The 25539-nt window shown below is 38.5% G+C and overlaps 1 protein-coding gene across 1 annotated transcript in view; it reads left to right on the forward strand.

The window, feature by feature from the left end:
* Positions 1 to 986: 986 nt before the first annotated feature.
* Positions 987 to 25539, forward strand: part of LOC150083861 (clotting factor B-like) — a 29067-nt gene continuing 4514 nt past the window's right edge. Inside the window, exons 1-5 of the mRNA XM_090375819.1 lie at positions 987 to 1141; positions 19529 to 19593; positions 21292 to 21407; positions 22983 to 23092; positions 25269 to 25507. Of these exons, the coding sequence (XP_090231945.1) occupies positions 1113 to 1141; positions 19529 to 19593; positions 21292 to 21407; positions 22983 to 23092; positions 25269 to 25507 (559 nt within the window). The 5' untranslated portion in view covers positions 987 to 1112. The remainder of the gene's footprint in view (positions 1142 to 19528; positions 19594 to 21291; positions 21408 to 22982; positions 23093 to 25268; positions 25508 to 25539) is intronic.

Consider the following 25539-nt stretch of genomic DNA (forward strand, 5'->3'; position numbering starts at 1 on the left):
CTCTACTGATTAATATTTATATAAATAGTTGGCAATCTTTTCATTTTGCATTTATTGCATATAGCAGTAAATTTGTTGCGTATATATTACATTGCCGAAAGTACCAGGACATCTCTGGGAATTTATAAAAATGAATCATTCATGTTATCGACGTGTTAGGAATAGTTATAAAAGCAAGTAAGTCCACGTTAAAAATAGTGGATCAAAGGAATATAGTAGACGAGTCTGATTTGAACAACCAGAAAGGCGTTGTGACTTCCAACGGGATTTATCGTTAGGTTGTCACATTAAGGTGCGTTTACACTTGTAGATTTATGTCCAGAACAGTTTTATACAAGTATCCAACAAAAATGCACAGAAAACTATAAAATCGAGAACAAATAAAATGTGAACACTGTTGGGAACAGTGAAAACTGTGAAAACTGTGCCCATGGATTTTAACATTTCTAGATCATTATGTGAAAAGTAGAGATATGTTGTATTTCATGGAAGATTTTATTCAGTCCAATGGAATAGATTACCTAATATTCAGTAATTAGCATTGCATAAATTCTTTTCCTAATTTTCTTCTCTGGCCAACCAGTCTTTCTTCGCTCTTTTGATGTTGCTTTCCGGTTTTAGAAAAAGTCTGGGCACGACTTGCTGTTCCGATAGCGACCGGAACAATACACGAGCAAGCATTTAGGCAACGCACGTGTGAGATGCAACCTTGCCTCCAGTATCCACGATTTTCATGTTATCTTTTATCATGTTTACTAGTGGAAAATGGGTCAAAATGCATTTTGAACACGACTGTAACCATTGTAAAAAGCAGTATGAACTAAACATTAGTTCATTGCTTACATTGTCCCGCTTAGTTTGCAGTCTGACTTGTTTGTGGGCAGTACCTTGCTGACATCTCCCCTAGTATACTAATTCCTGACGTCACCAATGTACAGCCCAACAGACGGCTACCGCAGGTCAATGTGCATTAATTCAAGCTTAAGACGACAAACCAAGGCCGGTCGCGAACGCGGAAGCATTGCTTAAAATAAGGTTTTCTTGGTAGGGAATTGCAACAGCCATAATGAGCAGGTATGGTAGAGGAGTGACAAATTGAGCTTAAGTCATTTATGGAAAAGCACCCTCCGAAGATGTTCAGGTAAGAGTTTGATTTAGTTCGTAATGTTCAGAATTCTTTCTCATTAAGTTTATAACTTTGGTAATCAACTAACCAATTAAAATAAGTAGAGTGTCTGAGAGAGATCTCATATAACTCAGTCGGGTTGGTCGTTAGATGATATTCGTGAAGACGACTTTACAGCTGAATTGGTGGTAGCTTGTATTATTTGAGATCCGTGTAAGTCCAATTAAGGCAATGAGCCTAGGTACAACCAGGACAGACAGTCTGATGTCTGGCGCACATAAATATTAAAAATAGCGTTAAATAACGGTTAAATTTCTTAATTTTTAATTTCTTTGTTAATTGAAATTCTCTAATATATTCTAAATTTTAATTTTGTAATCTGTCTTAAGCTCAAATTTTACCTAAATAGTAATCGTTACAAGATCCACTTTCAATACATTGTCCAAAAGCACTAGACTCAGACGAAAATGCCTGAGGGCATTTCCGATTTGAGGCATGAGTTCGTTTGTTGTATAAACCATGGTATATAAGATCAGTTTAGGTCAGTTGACCTAAACTGACCATTTTTCTTTTGTTTGTAGGTCAGTGACCAAAAAAAAATGTAACTGGAAGTTCATAGGGGACTCAAGTATCTCGTCATCCCGGATTCGGGTCCAAGAACAGAATAGTCAAGTGCATACTGCTCTAGTTGAAGATTTAGTTTTATTGGGAGACTCTATTGTCAAGCAAACAGGTAATATTTTTGTAACCAAGATAGGTGGACAAGAACCAGGTGTGTTTGCCGGGAACACAATTAATGATATCACCAAGAGATTGCCAGATTTTAAGTGAAATGGGTAAACAGAGAGAGAGTATTATTATTCATTTTAGGACTAACGACATTAAACAAACATGACATGGCGATTTGTTGGATAAACATCGGAACATGCTGTTCCGATAGCGACCGGAACAATACACCAGCAAGCATTTCAGATAAAAATAATGCCCCAAGCTAGGACAAAATGTATATGTGTATGCTGCTCTGCCCAGACACGATAGGAGGGCTTATATGCTGAAAGCCTTGAAGGTTAAATAAACACTTGAGAGTCTCTGCAATGCTTTGGGGAAGGGGGGACGATTTTTATCAGCATGGTCCGCAATTGTAGGGAGTCCGCACTTGCTCTTGACTGAATTCGAACTCCTGGTTAGGACAATTAACGCTCACATAATAGGACTAACAGAAACGTGGTGGTGCTCCCAGGATATTGAGGACACTGGTTCCCCTGTGGTGTGTAAGAGGGCTGTTCGATAAAGAATGATCATAATTTTTATGGAAGAACCGTACTGCTAGCTATTTATAGCTGAGCAGCGCAATTTAAGAACAAACCAAGCTGCATCACATAAGTTTGAAAAGGACCAGCAAGATATGAATGATTAATAAAGGCATAAAAAATATATATATATATATAATCATTCTTTATTGAACAGCCCTCGTATAATGAATTTAGGAAAGCTAGGGAAAATAGAATGGGCAACGGGTCATGCTTGTTATCAAAGGCAGCAAGAGCGGTAAAAGAGCTTTTTCTGATTCAAAAGTTAAATCAGACAGCATAGATTCTGTGTGGTGGCAGCAGATGTGTAAAGGGAGTTGGAGTAAACAAGAGACTACAGGATGTGAAGAGTATGGTCACTTTCAAACTTATGTGATGCATTTTGTACAGAAATTGAAATTTTATTGAAAGTAAATCTAAATCATGACTCAAACCAGAGCAGCAAAGCAAAAGGCTCAAGCTAATGGGAATGCTGTGGCCCAGGGGAGAACTGAGGGGGGCAGTTGTCCTCTGAATCACAGCCTTTTAAGATGCACTATTTGCTTGATGTTTGCGGAGCAGTCAAGTATGGGACATGATACTGCCATGGGGGATGTCTTTGCATGTGTGCGATGCAAGGAGTGTAAGGAGATAAGGCGACAACTCAGCGTTGTTATGGGCCTATATGAGAGCTTGAAGGACAGGGTGGATGCCCTCGAAGGATTACAAGTGAGGGGCCCATCAAGCTCTCAGCTGCCCACACCAATTCCAGAGCTTGCACTTGGTCATCGCGCAACACAGCGGCAACCCCCAAGGCAGAATGCGCTGGTCGCAAAGGAACTAGTAGTTGTTGGTGACTCTATTGTCAGGGAAACGGGAAACATGCTTTGTAAAAAGGATAGATGGAACAGGACCAGGGTATGTCTGCCAGGGGCAAAAGTTGATGACGTTGTAGAGCGGATATCATCTTTTAAGGGCACAAAAGGTGATATAGTTGTACACGTTGGCACTAATGATATTAAGAGCAGGAGACCGGCGGAATTACTTGACAAGTACAGGTCATTGATGAAAAAAAGCCGTGAATTAGGGTTGAAGTTGAAAGTGTCTGCAATTCTGCCCAGACACGATAGGAGGGAGTATATGATGAGAGCCCTGTCAATCAATTCGGCCCTGGAAAGATTGTGCAGGGCTCAAGGGGTAGAATTTTTTTCAGCCTGGTCTGTACTTGTTAACAGGAGAGACTGCTTCTACAGGGATGGGATACACTTAAATAGAAAGGGTGCAAGAATGTTTGCTGATGCTATCGAGGCAGTGTTAGGTGGGTCGGAAAACTGCTAGATTGGGGGGGGGATACAAGGACTAATAGATTAACAGTAGCCACTGGCAGAGGTGAAAGTGATTCTTGCACTGCTTCTATTGGAATGAGCCACAGCCTGGAAAATAAGATGCAGGATATTTCAGAGACTGCTGGGAATCATTGGGGTACAAGTAAACACATGGGTTGTGTTAGGGTAGCTAAGAAAAAGAACAGGTGCATGTATACTTGTGTGTACACCAATGCTAGGAGTTTAGTAAATAAATTTGATGAATTTGAGGTATTGCTCAAAACATCAAAGGCAGATATTGTCGGGATTTCAGAGACGTGGTGTCACACAGATATAAGGGATGCAGAACTGGAATTTGGGGAGTACAACGTCTACAGAAAGGATAGACAGGAAGGAAGGGAGGAGGGGTTATGCTATTAGTTAAAAAACACATAAAATCCAAGGAAGTGAAGCCAGTTGACATCGCTGGACAGTGCAGTGTTGAGTCAGTTTGGTGTGACATAAGCATAGGTAAATCAAAATTGAGAGTAGGAGTGTGCTATAGGCCTAATGACTCTGATGAGTATAATAAGAAACTGTTCGGAGAAATAGAGTGGGCCAGTAAATCAGAGAATCTTATAATGGGGGATTTTAATTTCCCAGATATTGACTGGAATTTGGGGGCTGGTCACTCACACACTAGCAAGGCTTTTGTGGATTTATTGGATGATTGTTTTCTACATCAGCATGTTCGGGAGGCAACTAGAGGGACTAATACTCTTGATTTGATTATCAGCAGAGATTCTTCATGCATTAAGAATCTGCAGATAAATGAACCACTAGGTGGCAGTGATCACAGTGTGCTGAAGTGGGAGTTACTCAAAGAGGTAACTACCATTAGGGGTAAAGGGAAGGGGTATTGCTTTCGTAAAGGCGACTACAATGGACTGAGACAGTATTTAAATTCTATACAGTGGGATCAACTGATGATATTGCCAACAGCAAATTCAAAATGGGAAGCATTCAAAGAACTTATCTTGGAAGCTACTAGGCTTTACATACCAACTAAGAAATATTGTTCAAGGTTTAGGCCTAAATGGATGTCAGATGAACTAATGAGGCATATGGCAGAGAAGAAACATGCATGGGATACATACAAATTAACACGTGACACAGACGCCTATGATAGATACAAGTTGATCTGTAACCAAGTTACAAAGGAGGTTAGGCAGGCGAAGGCAGATTACGAGAGATCCTTGGCAAGGGATGCGAAGAAAAACAGCAAAGAGTTCTTTACTTATGTAAACTCTAGAAGGAAGGAGATGAATCAGATTGGTCCACTTGAAATCGATGGGTCAACTGTTGATGACCCTGCTCAGGTAGCTGACAAACTAAATGAATATATTGCATCGACATTCACACATGAGGAGTTATTCAGCTAGGGGAATGCCAGAGGTGTATTCAACTCTAGCAGTAAGCTAGAGAATCTTGCAATAACTGAGAGCAAAGTGGAGGAGAAATTGTTGAAGATAAACACAAGAAAGGCACCTGGGGTGGATGGGATCTATCCAGTTATATTAAAGGAGGCAGCAAAGGAAGTAAGCAAACCCTTAGACATAATTATGAGAGCTTCCTTGGACTCAGGGGAGGTACACATGGACTGGAGATGTGCAAATGTGACCCCAATTCACAAAGGGGGATCAAAGGCTGATACAAGTAATTATAGACCTGTGAGTTTAACTTCTGTTCCCGGAAAATTAATGGAGGCACTGGTGAAAGAAGCACTGCAGGATCATCTAGACAAGACTTCAGTTATAGCTAGGACACAGCATGGTTTTGTTAAGGGCAAGTCTTGCCTGACCAATTTGATTGGATACTATGATGCAGTCACAAAAGAACTGGATGCAGGGAATAACTTTGATATTATATACTTGGATCTTAGAAAGGCTTTTGATACTGTTGCACATGGAAGACTGCTGCACACATTGGCGCAGTGTGGCATTGGAGGCAAATTGCTGCTATGGATAAAGGGGTGGTTGAGGGGGAGAAGACAGAGAGTGGTAATCAATGGACACTGCTCATCGTGGACTAATGTTATTAGTGGAGTCCCTCAGGGTTCAGTGTTGGGTCCTTTATTGTTTTCTGTATTTATAAATGATATTGATGATGGTATATCAGGCCTAATGTCCAAGTTTGCAGACGATACGAAGGTTGGCAGGGTTGTCAAGGACACTACTGACACTATGCTGCTGCAACAGGATTTGGAAAGGTTGAGCAGATGGGCTTCGAGGTGGCAAATGAAGTTTAACATTGACAAATGTAAAGTACTACATATGGGAAACAGCAACCCCAGAGCAACGTATCAACTGTGTGGTACTACACTGACAGTGGTAGAGAGTGAAAGGGACCTGGGGGTGGTTGTGCAGGCAGATATGAAGTTCTCTGAGCAGTGCAGACGGGCTGCAAGAATAGCTCATGGTGTATTGTCAATGATATATAGGAATTTTTCCAGCAGGGATAAGGAGGTGATTATTCCCTTGTATAAGGCAATGGTCAGGCCACACCTAGAGTACTGTATACAGGCCTGGAAGCCTCATTTCAAGAAGGATGTAGAGCTGCTGGAACGAGTACAGAGAAGGGCAACTAGATTGGTGAATGGGACAAAGGGATGCTCTTACGAAGAAAGGCTTAAGTTTTGCGAATTACAGTGTCTGGAAACTAGGCACCAGCGAGGTGATCTGATAGAGGTGTACAAAGCCTTGAATGGTTTGAGCATGCTCAATGCTGATGGGATTCTTCCTCTTGCTCAGAATAATCACCTGAGAGGGCATAAATTCAAATTGAGGAAAGACAGATGTAGGATAGATGTGCGGAAATTTGCCTTTAGCCAGCGGGTGGTTGGTAGGTGGAACAGACTTCCATCCCTTGTCGTGGAAGTTGATAGCCTAAATAAGTTTAAGGCTCAGCTGGACAGGTATTTCGAAAGAACAGAGGGGTGAAGTGGAAGTGGTTATTTTTATTTATTTATGTTAGTTTTTTTTTTTGTTTTTTTTTGGCTGATGCTGCATAAGCTTGCTTTCTTGCATCAAATGCCTCTACTAATGCTAATGCTACTTCAATCTTTCCATAATTGATTGCAATAAGTGGTAAGGGAAGCTCACCATGGGGACAAAATTTATAAATAAACCAGATTATTATTACTTGTACTAGCATGTTACAGAAAATACTAGGGGGTAAGAATATATTCTAGATCTCATCATCGGAATCAGATGACATCACACGGGTTACAGTATAGGAATCATTGGCAAGTAGTAATCACCGAATCGTTAGCTTGAAGATGAAGTCAGTGGTTGCAGAAGTTAAAGGTAAAGGCAAGGGTTTTAATTTTAGAAAATGGAACTTGACACTTTAAGGTGCCAATAGCTGTAAAGGGACATTTCTTCGGAAAATAAATTGATATTAATAATTTATTAATTGGACGAATACATTAGAATTATGGAATACCTTTAAATAATCACAGAAGTTTAAGAAAATATAGGACCATTAAGAAAATACAGGACGTGGAGAATGCCGAAATGGATTAATAAGGAACAGACTAGTGTAATATAGCAGAAAAGTGACAGTATGGGAAAGTTACAGAGCAAGAAAAAGTACTGAAGCCTACAACAGCTACGTGTGGATCTATAACAGTACCACATCTAAGATTAGAGAGGCCAAGGCTGAGTATTAAGAGAGCAAAGCATGGGGACAAGAAGTATTTCATATAAGTGAATAGAAAAAAAAAAAAGGAATCAGATCCCACCCTCAGGTACTGGTGTGGGAAAGCCTTAGATACCTAGCTGATGTGCTTATTTGAATTGAATGAGTACTTAGCAATAGTCTTTATCGGCCGTTGCTAAAGAAGACTGGTTCTTTATGATAAGAACACCCACGAGATAGAATCACAAGCAGGATCTGAAGATATTCACGTAGCTGGAACAAAGGGATCCTTGCTCCTGTTCCAGGACCGACAACTCGGACAGAGTTGATGTTGACGTGTGTGACACGCAGCTCAGCTGCCGACGCCGCATGGCGATCTGAGCTGGGCAACCTAGCCTGACTCTCTATAAATCCTGGTAGGGGCGCCCCTCCTTTCCTTCTGGTGAGGCATGGGCATGCCTCACTGATCTACTGGGGTCGCCTATTCTATCGTCCCCATATTTCTGCCTTACTCCACCAATCTACAGTCTCCCCCCCCCCCACTCTATCTTTACGCAAGTGTATGCCCCACAGCAAAACCTTAAACAACCCCAAATTAATAACGCCCACTTTTGGCCTTTTTACATCTAAGCGATATCATCCCACGCCATTGAAGATACACATGTATGTACATATTATATATATATTTTTAAGTCCTAGCAGCTGAAATCTCCAGAAATTGGGGGCCAGGACCTGCCAGAGTAAAATTAGTCGACTGGGTTCCTGGTCTGCCTCCACGGAGCGTAAGTGGAGCAACGTTGGGTCTCAGCAGGGATCAGCGTCTAAACGACCAGATGAACAACGGTACACGACATAACACAAATTCAATACCCACACACTTTTAAATCTCTGGCTTTCTCAGAAAACTGGCACACCCAAAATGTAAGCGACATGGAGATGGGGGAAACCTCTGGTGTCGCTAGACATCAACACACTTTACACTTTATTTAGGGAACAACAACTCCAAAAATAACATATATTGGCTGAGGTTGAATTAAAAAAAATAGAGGCAGGAAGAAATCTGGCATTTACAATACGGGCAGATATGAAGTTCTCTGTGCAATGTAAACAGGTGGCCAGAAAATTGAACTTGTGACTTTAGTTAACATTAAGCTGTTGCAACTGACTTTCCTTTATAGCACATTGTTGTCCTGAGGAATGTACATATATTTTTTAAAACTAAAATAAATCAATAACGGAAATCATGACATATTAGCAATCAATTCCCAATGACGGACAACAAGAACACACCCTAGATCAACGGTTGATGTAATTACCACATGGTAATTTTATAGTAAATTTATGGTAATTTCCCTATTTCGACTCATACCATGGAATTGAAGAAATGGGTATTGGCAGTCGTCTGCCTATTCGGAAGCCACCTGTCTCAGAGAAAAAGAAAAATCCACTTCAAACGGAGCCAAGAACGTCGTGATTGGGCAACAGAACAATGGAAGAAAGTCATGTGATCAGAAGAATCACGATACACTTTGTTTTGCACTGATGGGAGGCAGAGAGTGTGGCAAGAACCTGCATGCCTTTTTGAGACAACTCAAGCACCTGGAGGTAGTATAATAGTATGGGAAATGTTTTGTTGGCAGGGACTGAGCCCGTTGATACCGGTGGAAGGAAGTCGAATGTCATCCAGGGAGTATCTGAATTTTGTATCAGATCTACTACACCCTTTAATGTTAAACTTTTATACAGAAAGTGATGGCCACTTTATGGATGATAATGGAATAGCACTTCATGCAAGAATGATTCGGAGAACATCACACGGATTCCATTACCTTCCCTGGTCTCTACATTCACCTGATCTCCATCCTGTTGAGAATGTGTGGGATATTAGAATGAGCAGCAGCCTGGAAAACAAGATGCAGGATATTTGAGAGCATGCTAGGAGTCATTGTGGTACAAGTAAACACATGGGTTGTGTTAGGGTAGCTAAGAATACGAACAGGTGCATGTATACTTGCGTGTACACCAATGCTAGGAGTTTGGTAAATAAATTTGATGAATTTGAGATATTGCTCAGAATACCAAAAGCAGATATTGTTAGGAAATCAGAGACGTGGTGTCACACAGATATAAGGAATGCAGAACTGGAAGTTGGGGTATACAATGTGTACACCCCAACGTCCAGCGATGTCGAATGGCATCGCTGGACACTGCAGTGTCGAGTCAGTTTAGCGTGACATAAGCTTCGGGAGATCAAAATTGAGAGTAGCAATGTGTTATAGGCCTAATTACTCTTATGACTACAATAAGATACTGTACAGGGAAATAAAATGGGCCAGTAAATCAGAGAGTCTTATAATGAGAGATTTTAATTTCCCAGATATTGACTGGAATTTGTGGGGTGATCACTCACACAATAGCAAGGCTTTTGTGGATTTATTGGATGATTGTTTTCTACAAGAGCATATTCGGGAGTCAACTAGAGGGAGTAATACTCTTGATCTGATCATCAGTAGTGATTCTTCATGCATTAAGAATCTGCAGATAAAGGAACCACTAGGTAGCAGTGATCACAGTGTGCTGAAGTGGTATTACTCAAAGAGGTAACTACCATCAGGGTGTAACGGGAAGAGTGTTTGCTTTCGTAATGGTGACTGCAGTAGTCTGAGACAGTATTTAAATTCTATACACTGGGACCAACTGATGATGTTACCAACCGCAAATTCAAAATGGGAAGCATTCAAAGAATTTTCTTGAAAGCTACTAGGCTTTACATACCAACTAAGAAATATTGTTCAAGGTTTAGGCCTAAATGGATGTCAGATGAACTAATGAGACATGTGGCAGAGAAGAAAAATGCATGGGATACATATAAATTAATGGGTGACATGGAAGCCTGTGATAGATATAAGCTGATCTGTAACCAAATCACAAAGGAGATTATGCAGGCAAAGGCAGATTATGAGAAATCCTTGGCAAAGGATGCAAAGAAAAACAACAAAGAGTTCTTTACCTATGTAAACTCTAGAAGGAAAGTGATGAATCAGATTGGTCCAATGGATATTGATGGTTCAACTGTTGATGATCCTGTTCAGGTGGCTAACAAACTAAATGAGTATTTTGCAACTACATTCACCCATGAGGAGTTATTCATGGAGAGGAATGCCAGAGGTGAGTTAAACTCTGGCAGTGAGCTGGATGATTTTGTAATAACTGAGAGGAAAGTGGAGGGGAAATTGTTGAAGATAAACATAAAAAAAGACACCCGGGGTGGATGGGATCTATCCAGTTATATTAAAGGAGGCATCAAAGGAAGTAAACAAACCGTTAGCCAGAATTAAGAGAGCTTCTTTGGACTCACGTGAGGTACCCATGTACTGGAGATGTGCAAATGTGACCCCAATCCACAAAGGAGGATCAAAGGGAGACACAGGTAATTACATCCTGTTAGTTTAACTTCTGTTCCAGGAAAATTAATGGAGGCACTGGTTAAAGAAGCACTGCACGATCATCTAGACGAGACTTCAATTATAACTCGGACTCAGCATGGTTTGGTTAAGGGAAAGTCTTGCCTGACCAATTTTTTTGGATACTATGATGTGGTCACAAAGGAACTAGATGCAGGGAATAACTTTGATATCATATATTTGGATCTTAGAAAGGCTTTTGATACTGTTGCACATGGAAGACTGCTGCACAAATTGGTGGCATTGGAGGCAAATTGCTGCTATGGATAAAGGGATGGTTGCGTGGGATAAGACAGAGTGGTAATCAAAGGACACTGCTCGCAGTGGACTAATGTTATTAGTGGAGTCCCTCAGGGTTCAGTATTGGGTCCATTGATTTCTGTATTTATAAATGATATTGATGATGGTATATCAAGCTTTATGTCCAAGTTTTCAGACTATACGAAGGTTGGCAGGGTTGTTAAGGATACTAATGACACTACGCTGCTGTAACATGATCTAGAAAAGTTGAGATGGGGTGAGAGGTGGCAAATGAAGTTTAACATTGACAAAGTAAAGTACTACATATGGGAAGCAGCGACCCCAGAGAGACGTATCAACTCTGTGGTACTACACTGACAGTGGTAGAGAATGAAAAGGACATGGGGGTTATTGTGCACGCAGATATGAAGTTTTCTGAGCAGTTCAGACGGTCTGCAAGAGTAGCTCATAGTGTCTTGTCAATGATATACAGAACTTTTTCTAGCAAGGATAAGGAGGTGATTATCCCCTTATATAAGGCAATGGTCAGGCCTACACACCTTGAGTTCTGTATACAGGTCTGAAATCCTCATTTTAAGAAGGATGTAGATCTGTTGGAACGAGTACTGAGAAGGGCAACAAGATTAGTGAATGGAACAAAGGGTTGCTCTTACGAAGAAAGGCTTACATTTTGCAAATTACAGTGTCTGGAGACTAGGCATCTGCGAGATGATCTAATTGAGGTGTATAAAGCCTTGAATGGTTTGAACACGCTCAATGCTGTTGGAATTCTTCCTCTTGCTCAAAATAATCATTTGAGAGAGCAGAAATTCAAATTGAAAATACACAAATGTAGGATAGATGTGCGGAAGTTTGCCTTTAGTCAGCGGGTAGTTGGATGGTGGAACAGACTTCCATTCTTTGTTGTGGAAGTTGATAGCCTAAATAAATTTAATGCTCAGATGGACAGGTACTTTGAAACGAACCAAGGGGTGAAATGGGAGCGGTTTTTTTTTTTTTTTTTGGCTGATGCTGCATAAGCTTGCTTTTTTGCATCATATGCCTCTACTAATGGTAATGCTAATGCTGGAGAGAGCCTATTTGACAACGAAATCCCCTTCCTTCAACTGAATAAAGGTTCGTATTTTTTAAGGCAGAGTTTGTTGCATAAAGGATTCCATGGATAGGCTGCCACCCTCAAACTTATCATGTTGTACGACAAATAATTTGATGTGAGAGGCCAATGAAATGGAAAGGTGTGTTTTTTTTTTTTTTTTTTTTTTTTGGCTGATGCTCTATAAGCTTATTTTCTTGGATCATATGCCTCAACTAATGCAAATGCTAAATAATTAGCATACAGATCGGGATGAAAACTATAAATGCGTGCTTTGAATTAATTTTCGGTATTAAAAGTGGTAAAGCAGTTACCAAACTGGAACACTTAACCATGCTGCTGGTCACTTTGGACAGAATTAGTATTGTATCGAAATTATAGTGTGCTGCCAAGGGAAGGAGATTAAATCGAACAAACAGGACATAATAATCGCTTCTGTGAAAAACTCACCGAAAGTTAAACTTTCATTGTAATGCATTTAGACTCTTCAGAAACTGCTACCGTTACTGTTGTGGGTTTTAGATCCATCAGTGACTTAGACCATATTGCGTCATATTTGTATGCCTGTAAATTGTGTTGTGTGGTATTTGCTGGATCTAAAACCCAACTTTCGAGGAGCAAAACCACGCTACGCTGGCCTTAGATCGATTAAGCCACGTTGTGGAAAAAGACCATAAAAATTCCTCATCTGCATTGGGCAGCCAATTTGGGAAATGTACCTTTTCATGATATGGAACTATACTTTATTAACAGCATCACATGTTCATACCATATGGTAAAGAGAAAGTAGATATGTGGGGATCCTGTGTGTATGTGTGTGCTACGCAATTCAGTGCAAATATTGCATCCTATTGAATTAAGCTGATAATCTGCTTTGGCCATTTCATGTATGGCTGTGTTTCATGTACACAGTGGCCCAATAACCAAATAACATTCAGCCAATAGAGATCCTGTAACTGGAAACAGCTCAACTACACTGAATGTGCAAATCTTAACGACCAACACTATTTCTAAAGGTTACAACCACAAAATCTTTACTTAAGGGACTCTTTAGTGATGAGAGTAGATTCAGTCTCAGCAGCGATTCTGGAATTCAGCTAACCTAGTGAGAGGTTGGCACACGTTATCACCCCACAAACATCACTGAAAGGGGTCGATTTGGCGGTCGAGGTGTTTTCGTCTGGGAGGCGTTTTCTTGAATAGACGTACACAACTCCAGATAGTGGAAGGCAGTACTGTAACTGGTGCACGCTACTATACTGAGGTAATCCTTCCCCATCTGTGTCTGTTCCAAGGTGCCATTGGCCCCGAGTTCGTGTTTATAGATGATAACGCCACACCCCATTGCACTGCAGCTGTCATATGCTTTTGGAAAGTGAGGACATTGTTCGCATGGATTAGCCTGCCCGTTCCGACCGATCTAAATCCCATCGAACACATATGGGATGCTCTGGGGAGATTCCTAGCAGCACATCCATACCCACCAGAAAATGTTCACCAGCTTAAGATGGCGCTGACAGAGGAATGTACGATGTTATTATTATTATTAGTCTTACGGTGCAAGGAAGCTTGAGGCTGTGGCTGCACCAGGCAAAAAAAAATCTGAACTACCCTGAGAGAGAGAGAGAGAGAGAGAGAGAGAGAGAGAGAGAAGTAAAAGGGAATCACCAAGAAATAGAAGAATGATGATATCCAGCTCAGGATCCTGGGTGTGCCAAGCCCATACTCACCAGATTTGAGACCCTGGGGTTAATGCAAGAATTTATCAACATTGTTCTGAGTGTGGACAGGTGGTGCAAAGCCTGCATCAACATTAGAGGTTGCCATATCTCCTACTGAGGACCACCTCTTCCCTTTGTTCCATCTTTGTCAGCGATGCATCTGTAGGCACCTCCGTAGCCAGGTGGGCAGGAGCAGCAGTGCGTAGCATGCTCTTCTTGATTAGATCGGGGTTCGAGCCCGTGACCACCAAATATGGAGGATGCGGAAAGGTCAGGGAATTACCACTGCATATCCCCAGAGCAATATGGCCTTAGTTGCTAATGCTCCTAAAAAACCAAATAACAATAACGATGCATCTGTATCATGGCAGCCAGTGCTGTTTCCATTTTTGAATAAAGTCACTGTTTTGTTTCTGTTGTTCTTTGTTTCATTTCTGTACCTCAAGAGGTTCCTTTGGTATGCTTTCCCCATATCCAGACCACTCCTATGAGAAGCTACAGGTGAAAACTTGACTGCTCCTTAAATTTTGCACAGCAGTATACAATTTGATGTGAGAGGCCAATGGAGGTTATGCCTTCATTGGCCAGGAAAACAGAGACTACAATCAATAAAATAATAACCCATTTCAACAGTGATAGCCAATCATTTAAAATGTAACCCTTTCATGAAAGGAGTATTGCAGCCAGTAACTAACTGGAATAATTCATTCGTCAGTAAAAACGCAAGGAGACACATAGTTAATGTGGTCTCACAAACCACACTGGACAGTACAGGAACAGTCAGACAAATCCTCATGCCTGCAGTTTTATGCTAATGGCAGACCAGAAAGAGGGAGGAAAAAAAAAAAAAAAACCAGTATGAATCTGTTGTTGTAGTAGGGTTTTAAGAGCATCGGCAACTAAGGCCATATTGCTCTGTGTACATTGTCTGTGTTCTGAGATAGACTTTGTTTTTGGATGAAAAACCAGTTTCAGAGAGGAAAAAACATACTACTCTCACCTGAGACCAACTAACTCAGCCAAGTTGTGAAAAGGCCTATAAACCATAAAAATCCCTCTCGTCAATGACACAGGACTCAAGTCTTTCCCACCCAGTGTGGACATGAAGGCGATTTATGTGCTACCCAAGGATATGAATTTGTGGACCTATCCTAGCAGATACCAATTAAATGGGTGGGTAGTGGTGGTGTAATGGTGTGAGGAATCTTTTTACGGCACACTTTGCTCCCTTGATACCAAGGAAGCAATATTTGGATGTCATATGTTACCTGCATATTATTTCCGAACAGGTGCATCCCTTCATGGGTTGCATGTCCATCTGCAAACAGGTTCTTCTACAATCCGAAACATCGTGGAACCATCCTTTGTCAGTTTACGTTTATGTTCCCCCTCACATGTGTAGTCTGAGTAACAATAAGGATTCCATTGGTTAAGCTTAGTCGATTTGTTCCAAGCCATAAGCACCTCAATCGGATCTCTTCATAAGTACCTAATCTCCAGGCACTGCAATTTGCAAAATGAAGCCTTTCCTGGAAGAAAAATCTTTTTTGCAGAACTGCAGCCTTTACCTGCATATCCTTTTGTTTCCCTACCAATCTTGATATGGGATTTTTTGTTTTTGGCTGTTATATAAGCTGGCCCCTTGAATCGTTTGCCACTGCCAATGCTAACAATCCTACTGCCTGAGGTCATATTCAGAAGAAATATTACCAAAAGACATACGATTTGATGCAAATATAGTATCACATAACTAGTAGTGTAGTGCATGGTGGCGCAATTGTACTGTTTGTGGTAAATAAGCAGCTCTTAGGTTTTTTTTTTTTTTTTATCCAGGGAATTCCTTTTCTTAGTAAGGGGCAATAACTAATATAAAACTCTATGACCATAATAGCATAATACATATTATCACATTTAAGTTACATTAGTTTAGTGTAGTATCTGAAATTAAACTGAATTTAAATGGAAATCACACCTCAGACTAGTGCAGCAAAACAAGCTCAAGGTAGCAGGAGTGCTATGACTTTGTGGAGAACTGAAGTGTTCATTCTCTTACGAATCACGGCAAAAATGAGCTATATCTGGAATGGGACATGATGCAGCTAATGGTGCCTTTGTGTGTATTCAATGCAAAGATTATGGGGAATTTGGATGCAAGCTTGGCATTCTGATTGGCATTTACGAATGCTTGAAGAATAGGGTGGATGTTTTCGAAAGAGTAAAAATGGGAGGCACACCAAACTCTCATATACCCAACTCAACATAAGAGCTTACAATTGTGCATCAGGCAACCCAGTGGCAATCCCCAAGGCAGAATATGGTGGTTCCACAGGAGATAGTTGTCAAAGGAACAGGAAATATATTGTGCAAATAATTTGCACAATATATTTTCACAACCCTGGTGCTATTTCACACCCTGCCTGGTGTGGAATAGCACCAGGGTGTCTGGAAATGGCAAAAATAGATGTCATAGAGGAGATATCCTTTAAGGGCTTGAAAAGTGATACAGTTTACAGGTTGGCACTAATGACATTGAGTAAGGAAACAAGTACAGAGAAATGTTGGGAAAAGTCGCGAGTTAGAATTAAAATTAGAAAGTATCTAAAATTCTGCTGACACATTAAGAGGGAATGCATGTTGAGAGCCTTGTCAATCAATTCAGCCCTAGAGACTGTGCAAGGCTCATGGGATGAAATTTTTCCCAGCATGGTCTGTGTTTGTTAACAAGAGACTGATTTTAAAGGGATAGAACTACACTTAAATTGAAGTGGTGCAAGGATATTTGCTGATGCTGTTCGTGCAAAGTTAGGTGGGTCAGAAAACTGCTAGCTTGGGAGGGGCATACACAGACTAATAGATTAACTAGAGCAACTGGAAAATACCAGGTGACACAGTAGCCCAATAAGTGCAAGAATAACTTTCATCAAAAGTGATTCTTGCACTGCTTCAACTGGAATATGCAATGGCCTGGAATGGGGATTTTAACTTTCCTGATATTGACTGGAACTTGTGGCTAGCAATACTTTTGTGAATGACTGTTTTCTATAGCAGCATGTCAAAGAGGCAGGAAGAGGAAGCAATATTCTTGATCTGATTATTAGCAGTGATTTTTCATGCATTAAAATTCTACAGATAAAAGGCATCGTGAGGAGTGGCAGTGATCACAATGTAATGATGTGGGATTTACCTAGACATAACTATTGTCAAGGGAAGGGAGCTTTTGCTTTTGTCAGGGTGAATACATGGTTTCAGACAGTTTTAAACTCTATGCAGTCAACAGCAAATTCGAAATGGGAAGTAATTGCATTAAGGGAAGTAATTGCAAAAGCTACCAGGCTTTTCATACCAAATAAGAAATACTGTTTAAGGCATAGACCTAAATGGATGTGAGATGAACTGATGAAATTTTTGGCAGAAAAACAGAGAAATTTTTTTGAGCAGAAAACTGTATGGAATGCATATAAAATATAAGGTGACACAGGAGCCAATGGTAAAAACTAGGCTGCAATCAAACTACAAAGGATGTTAGCCAAGAAGGCAGATTACAAGTCTGACAAAGAATGCAAAGAAAAGGAGCAATTACGTCTTTGCTTACATTAATATTAGAAGGAAGGGTTTGAATTACATTGGTCAATTAGATATGAATGGATTAACTGATGATGATCCTGCTCAGGTTGCTGACAAATTGAAGAGGTATTTTGCATTTATATTCACACAAGGGCTCTTTAGGGAAGGGCATGCCAGAATTCTATCAAACTCTAAGATGGAGCTAAATGAATTTGTGATAATTGAGAGGAAAGTGGAAGAGAAATGAAGCTAAACATAAAAAAACCCACGTAAGGAAGTTGGAATCTATCCAATTATATTAATGGAGGCAGCGATAAAATAAGTAAACTCTGACTCATAATTATGAGAGTATCTTTGGATTCACAGGAGGGGGGATCCCTATGGACTGGAGATGTGCAAATGTATCTTCAATTTACAAGGGGTGGGAGATCAAAAGGTGACATGAGTAATTATAGGCCTATTAGCTCAACCTCTGTTCCAGGGGAAAATAATGGAGTAACTGGTTAAAGAAGTAATGCAGGACCTTTTTTTTTTTTTTTTTTTTTATGAAAATCCAAAACACGAAAGGCATTAAAACCTACAGCACCTAGCACCGTGCATGGGTTGAAGGAGAAGTATGGGGGGTGGGGATGCCGGAAACAGGGATGCAATTAAACTGCAGTCAAAGCATGGATTTGTTAAGGTGTGATCTTGTCTGATCTATCTAATTGGATACTATGATGCAGTAACACAGGAAAGGGTTTTTGTTATTGTTAGCATTAGTAGAGGCATATGATGCAAGAAAGCAAGGTTATACAGCATCAGCCAAAAAAAAAAAAAAAAAAACACACTTCCACTTCACCCCTCCGTTCATTCGAAATACCTGTCCAGCTGAGCCTTAAATTTATTTAGGCTATCAACTTCCACAGCAAGGGATGGAAGTCTGTTCCACCAACCAACCACCCACTAGCTAAAGGCAAATTTCTGCACATCTATCCTACATCTGTCTTTATTCAATTTGAATTTATGCCCTCTCAGGTGATTATTCTGAGCAAGAGGAAGAATCCCATCAGCATTGAGCATGCTCAAACCATTCAAGGCTTTATACACCTCAATCATATCGCCTAGCAGGTGCCTAGTCTCCAGACTCTGTAATTTGCAAAACTTAAGCCTTTCTTCGTAAGAGCAACATTTTGTTCCATTCACTAATCTTGTTGCCCTTCTCTGTACTCGTTCCAGCAGCTCTACATCCTTCTTGAAATGACACATCCAGACCTGTACACAGTACTCAAGGTGTGGCCTGACCATTGCCTTATACAAGGGAATAATCACCTCCTTATCCCTGCTAGAAAAATTCCTGTATATCACTGACAAGACACCATGAGCTATCTTGCAGCCTGTCTGCACTGCTGAGAGGACTTCATATCTGCCTGCACAATTAACCCCAGGTCCTTTTCATTCTCTACAAATTATATTAATTGGTAGAGAATGTTGCACGTAAAAGAATGCTGTATAAATTGGAGCACTGTGGCATTAAAGGCAAGTTAGTGATCTGGATAAAGGGATGGTTGAGTGACAGAAGAAGACAGAGAGTGGATATTAATGGACACTGCTCTTCATGGAAAAATGTTATTAGTGGAGTGCCCCAAGTTTTGGTGCAGGGACTTCTATATTTATTAATTCCATGCACGCTTTCCAGCCTTGTGCCCAAGATAGACATACTGCAGTCATGACATCCTCATTCTGACTTATCTTAGGGAATCATGATATACCAAAATAAGTTAATAACAAGATAGTTTCAAAAAAAAGAAGGGAACTTTGAACTAATGACTAACTTGTTATGAACAATAAATGGTCATATAATGTTTAAGAATTTATATTAACTCACAAAAGTGGTCACCAGAAGAAGAAGGCTGAAAAACAACCTTCTAGTATAAAACTTAATAAAATAAACTCAATTTTTTTTAAAAATTTTTTCTTTAACAATAACAAAATAAACTCAGTGTTTTATTTTTGTTTCCATTTCAGCTTCACTCTGATTTTCACAGTAGTATTTAATTTACTCTTCACTGTTAAAGGACAAGCAAAGCAAGGTAAGAATTTTTTTTTATAATTAAAATTAAATTACTAAGAACAAACACTTCCTACTAGGTTGCCAATAGCTGAAAATTATTTTTATTGGTGGTAACACAAAGTGTCATCAAAAAGAGCTTTGGGACTTTATCTTGAAATTGTGTTGTCAAAAAAGAGTTGCAAATTACTGCATGTTCATTTAGACAGAGTAAACATGTGAATCATACTTTATCTACAGCTAGTCTTAATTAGTATGCACTGAATAGATGTTTTGTTGTATTTAAAAGGAGCTATTTTACTAAGCAATGAATTTACATCAAATTTTTATTCAAATGAGGGAAGTGCAACAGAACATACAAAAGGTTAAAAACAGCTTTCGGAGGTGATATGTGTCACTCAAAGAATTTTCAACAGTTCACAAAGTTCAAAGAGAACCACTTATCAAGGATGGTCCTCATTCTGATTGCTCTTCAACTTCAAAAACCAATCATTTAATCATCTGCCATTGATCAGGAATGATAGATGTTGATGCGGAGCTTATCTGCAAGATTGCTACTGAAATTCTTATGGTATACGTCAATTAATTTTATCACAAGATTACAGAATGCAACACAGTTCAGCAAAGTTTATGGCATTCATACTCACTGTTCACAGACAGTGGCGAGTCCACAAGTCAGGATCTTTATGAATGTGCAACTGCTGTTGTTGGATGACATTACAATCTCCAAGTATTAAAAAAACCAAGACAATCTCTAATCAAATGTGATGATCTGGTTATTCTGTTCTTTGGTTCAGAGCTTTATTTATTACGAATCTGTTTCACATAGTCAAACATTATACCAGGAATACTACAAAGCAATTCTACAGCAATTTCACAATGTGTTCAGAAAAAAAGAGCTGAAAATGTTAGCTCTAAGGAATTGGCATTGCATCATGACAATGCCCCTGTACATATCACTTTCCATTCAACATTTTGTCACAAAGCACTCCATTACTATGGTCTGCCATCTGAAATATAGCTCATCATCATGCTCATCATTACATACAATTTAATATTACTATTAGTAGTGGCAAATGACACAAGAAAGATTACACATCAACCAAAAAAAAAAAAAAAAAACAATATCTGTCCATCACCTTAAATTAATTTAAACTATTCACTTCAACAACATCAGACGGAAGTTTGTTCTAACAATCAGTTATTCTCTTTCTCCATTAATAACACTGGTCCAATAACAGTAGTGATCATTTATAACCACCCCCTATTTTCTATCTCTACTATCTTCAACTATCCTCTTATTCCATATCAGTAACTGGTCCCTAATGCTATACCAATCTGATTAATACTGCAGCCCTTCATGTGGAATTTACTAAAATCTAAGTATATGATGCAAAAAAAGTTAAGTAGAATTTTTGCATCCAATTCCTTTGTTACTGCATTGCTATAACTAATCATATTGGTTAGACAAGATCTCCAACCCCTTAATAAATCCATGTTGTGATTTGGTTAACTGCAGTCCTCAAAATAATCCTGCAATGCTTCTTTAACCACTGATTCTATTATTCCTACCTTGATAGGAATGGTATTCCTTTCAACGGGACACTTTAAAGTTCAGCCAAACCAAGAAACACAATTTATCATTCAATAAAATCAATTATATTGTATAGTGCTGCCATTGTATTAACAAACATAAAAGTAAGTTCTATTGTTTCTTTAGACTGTGGTGTCAGACCTAATTTACAGATTGATCCCAGACAGAGGCCAAAGATAAGTTCAGGAATATATGGGATAGTAGGAGGCACAAAAGCCATTCCAAAGTCGTGGCCTTGGGTGGTAAGTACTTGATTTATTTGGATCAAATGAGAAAAAAATTGTGTTCGTGCCGAGCACGCATAGTGGAAGTTAAGTGAAACATCTTTAGAATCTTTTGAAATGTTTATTATTTCAATATTACAGTAGTTTAACATTTTACAATTATTACAGTGGTTTAATATTTTACAATTATTTTATAAGTTTATCACAAAGTTTTTACAGATCTCTCCTTTGTACTCAATGGAGGTGGTTTCAGTGGTCGCATTGCAAGTATATGTGCTCTATACACCCTACAACGTTCACTATTAGTCTTCAGCATATTAAATTATAAATTTTTTTCTGTCAAAATTTTTTATGACGTATGGTAGAGAATGGCGAAAGAAATATTTTGGTTTTTAAATTTTTAGAAGCACACTGCTGAAAGCTGAGATATAGCAATTTAAAACGTAACTGCGACAAGCGTGTGAGTTACTGTGGCCACACTATAGGGGTATTGATTGCGTCATGTGTTGCTGCTACATATTTCATTTCGTGTCGCATTTTCATTGCGATTTTTGTCAATCCATGGATGCAAGTTACTCCGATGTGAAAACTGGCTGGGGCATGCCTAAAGAAGTTTCACTAATATCAAGTAAACAAAGAAATGAAATATTATCCTGATTTTTTCAGTTTAACATTCCCCAAAACTTTCATAAATTTTACTCCCCTTTCGTCTCTCTCTCTTTGTTACCTGTATGAATAGCAAAATGAAATCCAAAATGATAATTAAACTAATGTAAAACAGTTCTTGCTACTCAATCTTTCCTTCATCTTACCTTAATTTGTAACTACAATTCCCCAAATGGTAATTACATGTATAAATCTTCACAAACCTACCAAACTCATTCATTCGTGGGGAACTGGTACAATAAAAATGGGGTTAGAAAATTTAATAAAAGAAAAAATTTAAAGAATAAAACAATTTTCATAAAACTAACTTTTCTACAAAAGTAATATTTATGGCAGCAAACAGGAAAGAGAAATTAAAAATTATTTTTTAAATGTTATGCTTAAAGAAACTCACAATGTTATAGAGCCTAACACAGATAATATAGCAATTGGAAATTACTATACTCAAAAATACATGTGCTAACACTTCAGAACTTCAGTTATTCTCTTTCTCCATTATTAATACTGGTCCAATAGCAGTAGTGATCATTTATAACCACCCCCCCATTTTCTACATCTACTATCTTCAACTATCCTCTTATCCATATCAGTAACTTGTCCCTAATGCTATACCAATCTGATTAATACTGCAGCCCTTCACGTGGAATTTATTAAAATCTAAGTATATGATGCAAAAAATTTAAGTAGAATTTTTGTCCACTTCCTTTGTTACTGCATCACTATAACTAATCATATTGGTTTACAGCAATATAACTAATCATATCGCTATAACTACAAATTAATTATAGTGATACAACTAATCATATCATTATAACTAAACATTAGTTTTATAGCGATATAACTAATCATATCGCTATAACTAAACATTAATTATAGCGATATAACTAATCATATCACTATAACTAATCAATGAAATTTTTTTTTCAGGTGCAAATATTAGAAAGTCAGGGACTAAACAACAAGCAAATATGCACAGGATCACTGATCAGTTCAAGATACGTGCTAACATCTGCAATCTGCTTTATACGTAGCACTGAGTATGTTCAACTTCTTATGTAATATTTATTTAAGGTTATTTAAGGTTTAAGAGGTGTGGATCAAAAATGTTTGGTGACTAACTTTGTATGCTGAAATTGTGTTGTTGTAGAGTTGTGACATCTCAATATTCCTGGTGACTCATCTAGACATAATAATACATGATTTAGCCACTAATCTGCAGTTAGTCCAGATTTAACACAATAGGTGTTTTTTTTGTTTCACTGAATTTTGAAATGAGAAATTTTATAAACAGTAAATCTGCATCAAATTTTGATTCTGATCAGCAAAAAGCAATGAAAAGAAATTCACAAAATACTAAAAATACTTTTTTGGAAAAGACACTGTGTGCTGCCATTTAGGAACTGGAAAGTATAAAGAGGGCTGCTTGTCTGTTAAAGATGATTCTCACTCTGGTTGCCATTCAACTTCAAAACCAGATTCAATTGCTCACATTTGATTGGGAGTGACTGACAGTTGGCTATCCAATGGGCTTGTGAAACTGGCATTTCTTATTAGCATTAGTAGAGGCATGTGATGCAAGAAAACAAGCTTATGCAGAATCAGCCAAAAAAAAAAAAAAAAACGCCCCCATTTCACCCCTCTGTTCCAAATACTTGTCCAGCTCAGCCTTAAATTTATGGGTCATACCAATCAATTTTAACAAGACTTTGGAATGCAATGCAATGCTTTCAGCCAAGCTTGTGCCTTGCATCTTCACTGATGGTCACAGAGAGCATTGACTTCTCATATCTCAGGATCTTTTTGTTCAAATGTGCTGACCCACACTTTGTTTCCTCTGTATTCTTTTTGACTCAGAGGGGATTAGGTATTATAAATTTATTGAAAGCAATTTATGAAAAGCATTGTACAGTGACTGGGGAATGCTGTTCTGAGAAAACAGCTGAAAAAGGAATGCATGAACCTGCACTGTGATTTTTTTTTTTTGTTTGTTTGTTTGTTTGTTTCTTGTAACAGATTGCAACTAAGGAAACTATTCTAAACATGAAACATAAACCATAAGCAATTCCAACAGAATCCACTAGGAATGCTTCCAGAAGTTGCAGGAGCACTGAAATTGTTACATACAGAGTCAAGAAGACTACTTCAAAGGAGATCATCCAAAGAGTCTTTAGCTTCATCACTTCCCAAATATTAGTTCAGTCCTCAAACGTATTGATCACACCCTGTATAAAAATACTTATAAAATACAGTAAACTTTTGTTTATCTAGCTCCCATCAGGCTTCACATGAGTTTCTGGATAACTAAAAATTATATATATATATATGAGAGTTATACTCAAGGTTCAAAATGAAATTTCATTTGTTTTATTGTTCTTGCTAAAAGAACTTTGCAATCAGCAAACAAAAATATTTATAACCTACCTTCAAATTTCCCCCATAACATTTGAAGTAAGCAGATTTAAAAAATAAAATTAAAAATCCATCTACCTGACTATCAATATCCAAACTGGATAGTGATAGTTAGGCAAATGCATAACCACTTATATCTTGGCTTCCAAAATTGCCATGGGGAGAAAAAAAAAACTGTAGTAATTTAACTCTTACAAATAGTGTGACCAGTGCACTTATCTTTTTTTCCGCAATGTGACTCACACACAAAGAGATAGTTCACCTTCTCAGAGATCCTGCAGAATTTTCTGTGGACCACAAGGGGTGGCACAACTGTGGTCTGTGGAACCACAATTTGTACCATCTCTCTATACCTAAAGTGTCTGTCACTTTAGGTATAGAGAGGGGAAAATATATCACAATCCACACAAAGTGCACCAAGTGCTCACTCATGTGAAATTTTTCAGCACCTCTATTCAAAGGTACTATGTGGTTATGGGCACATTGGCACAAAAAATTTATCAGTGCACAATTTTACTTAATTTATTTGAAGTAAATCAAAATCTTGTATTTGCAATTAAAAAAACATTATTCAATTGTTTAAAAAATTATATTACAACATGCACAATTTTAATCTACCTCTTCTGTAATATAAAAACATTGAACGATATCTTTGCAATTAAAATTTTCATTGGAGATGCAAACAAAGACCCATTATATTCAAATTATATCCAGTTTGAAATAAGAGCAGGTTATAAGAGATTTAAGTGCTGTGATTTTGTATTGTAATATTTTTGTCATTAAAGACACTATCCTTCATTATAGCCTTTCAAAATTCAAGGTGCAAGTTGGAGGCCAGAGTGATAAAGATGGAACTTCTTACAATGTTAAGTCAGTTAAGATTCATGAAGAATATGAGCAGAAGACGATGGAAAATGATATAGTCTTGATAGAGTTGGAAGAGGATGCAAGTGAAGTGGTTCCAGTTTGCCTACCAGCAGCAGACAAGGTTGAGAAAGATTTTACTGGAAAAATGGCTATTGTGGTTGGATTGGGAAGTCCAAGTAAGTACTTAATTCTCTTTATAAAATTCTTC

This window comes from Mastigoproctus giganteus, chromosome 6 (genome assembly GCF_048544385.1).
Source record: "Mastigoproctus giganteus isolate SK-2022 chromosome 6, ASM4854438v1, whole genome shotgun sequence".
NCBI classification, from domain to species: domain Eukaryota; kingdom Metazoa; phylum Arthropoda; class Arachnida; order Uropygi; family Thelyphonidae; genus Mastigoproctus; species Mastigoproctus giganteus.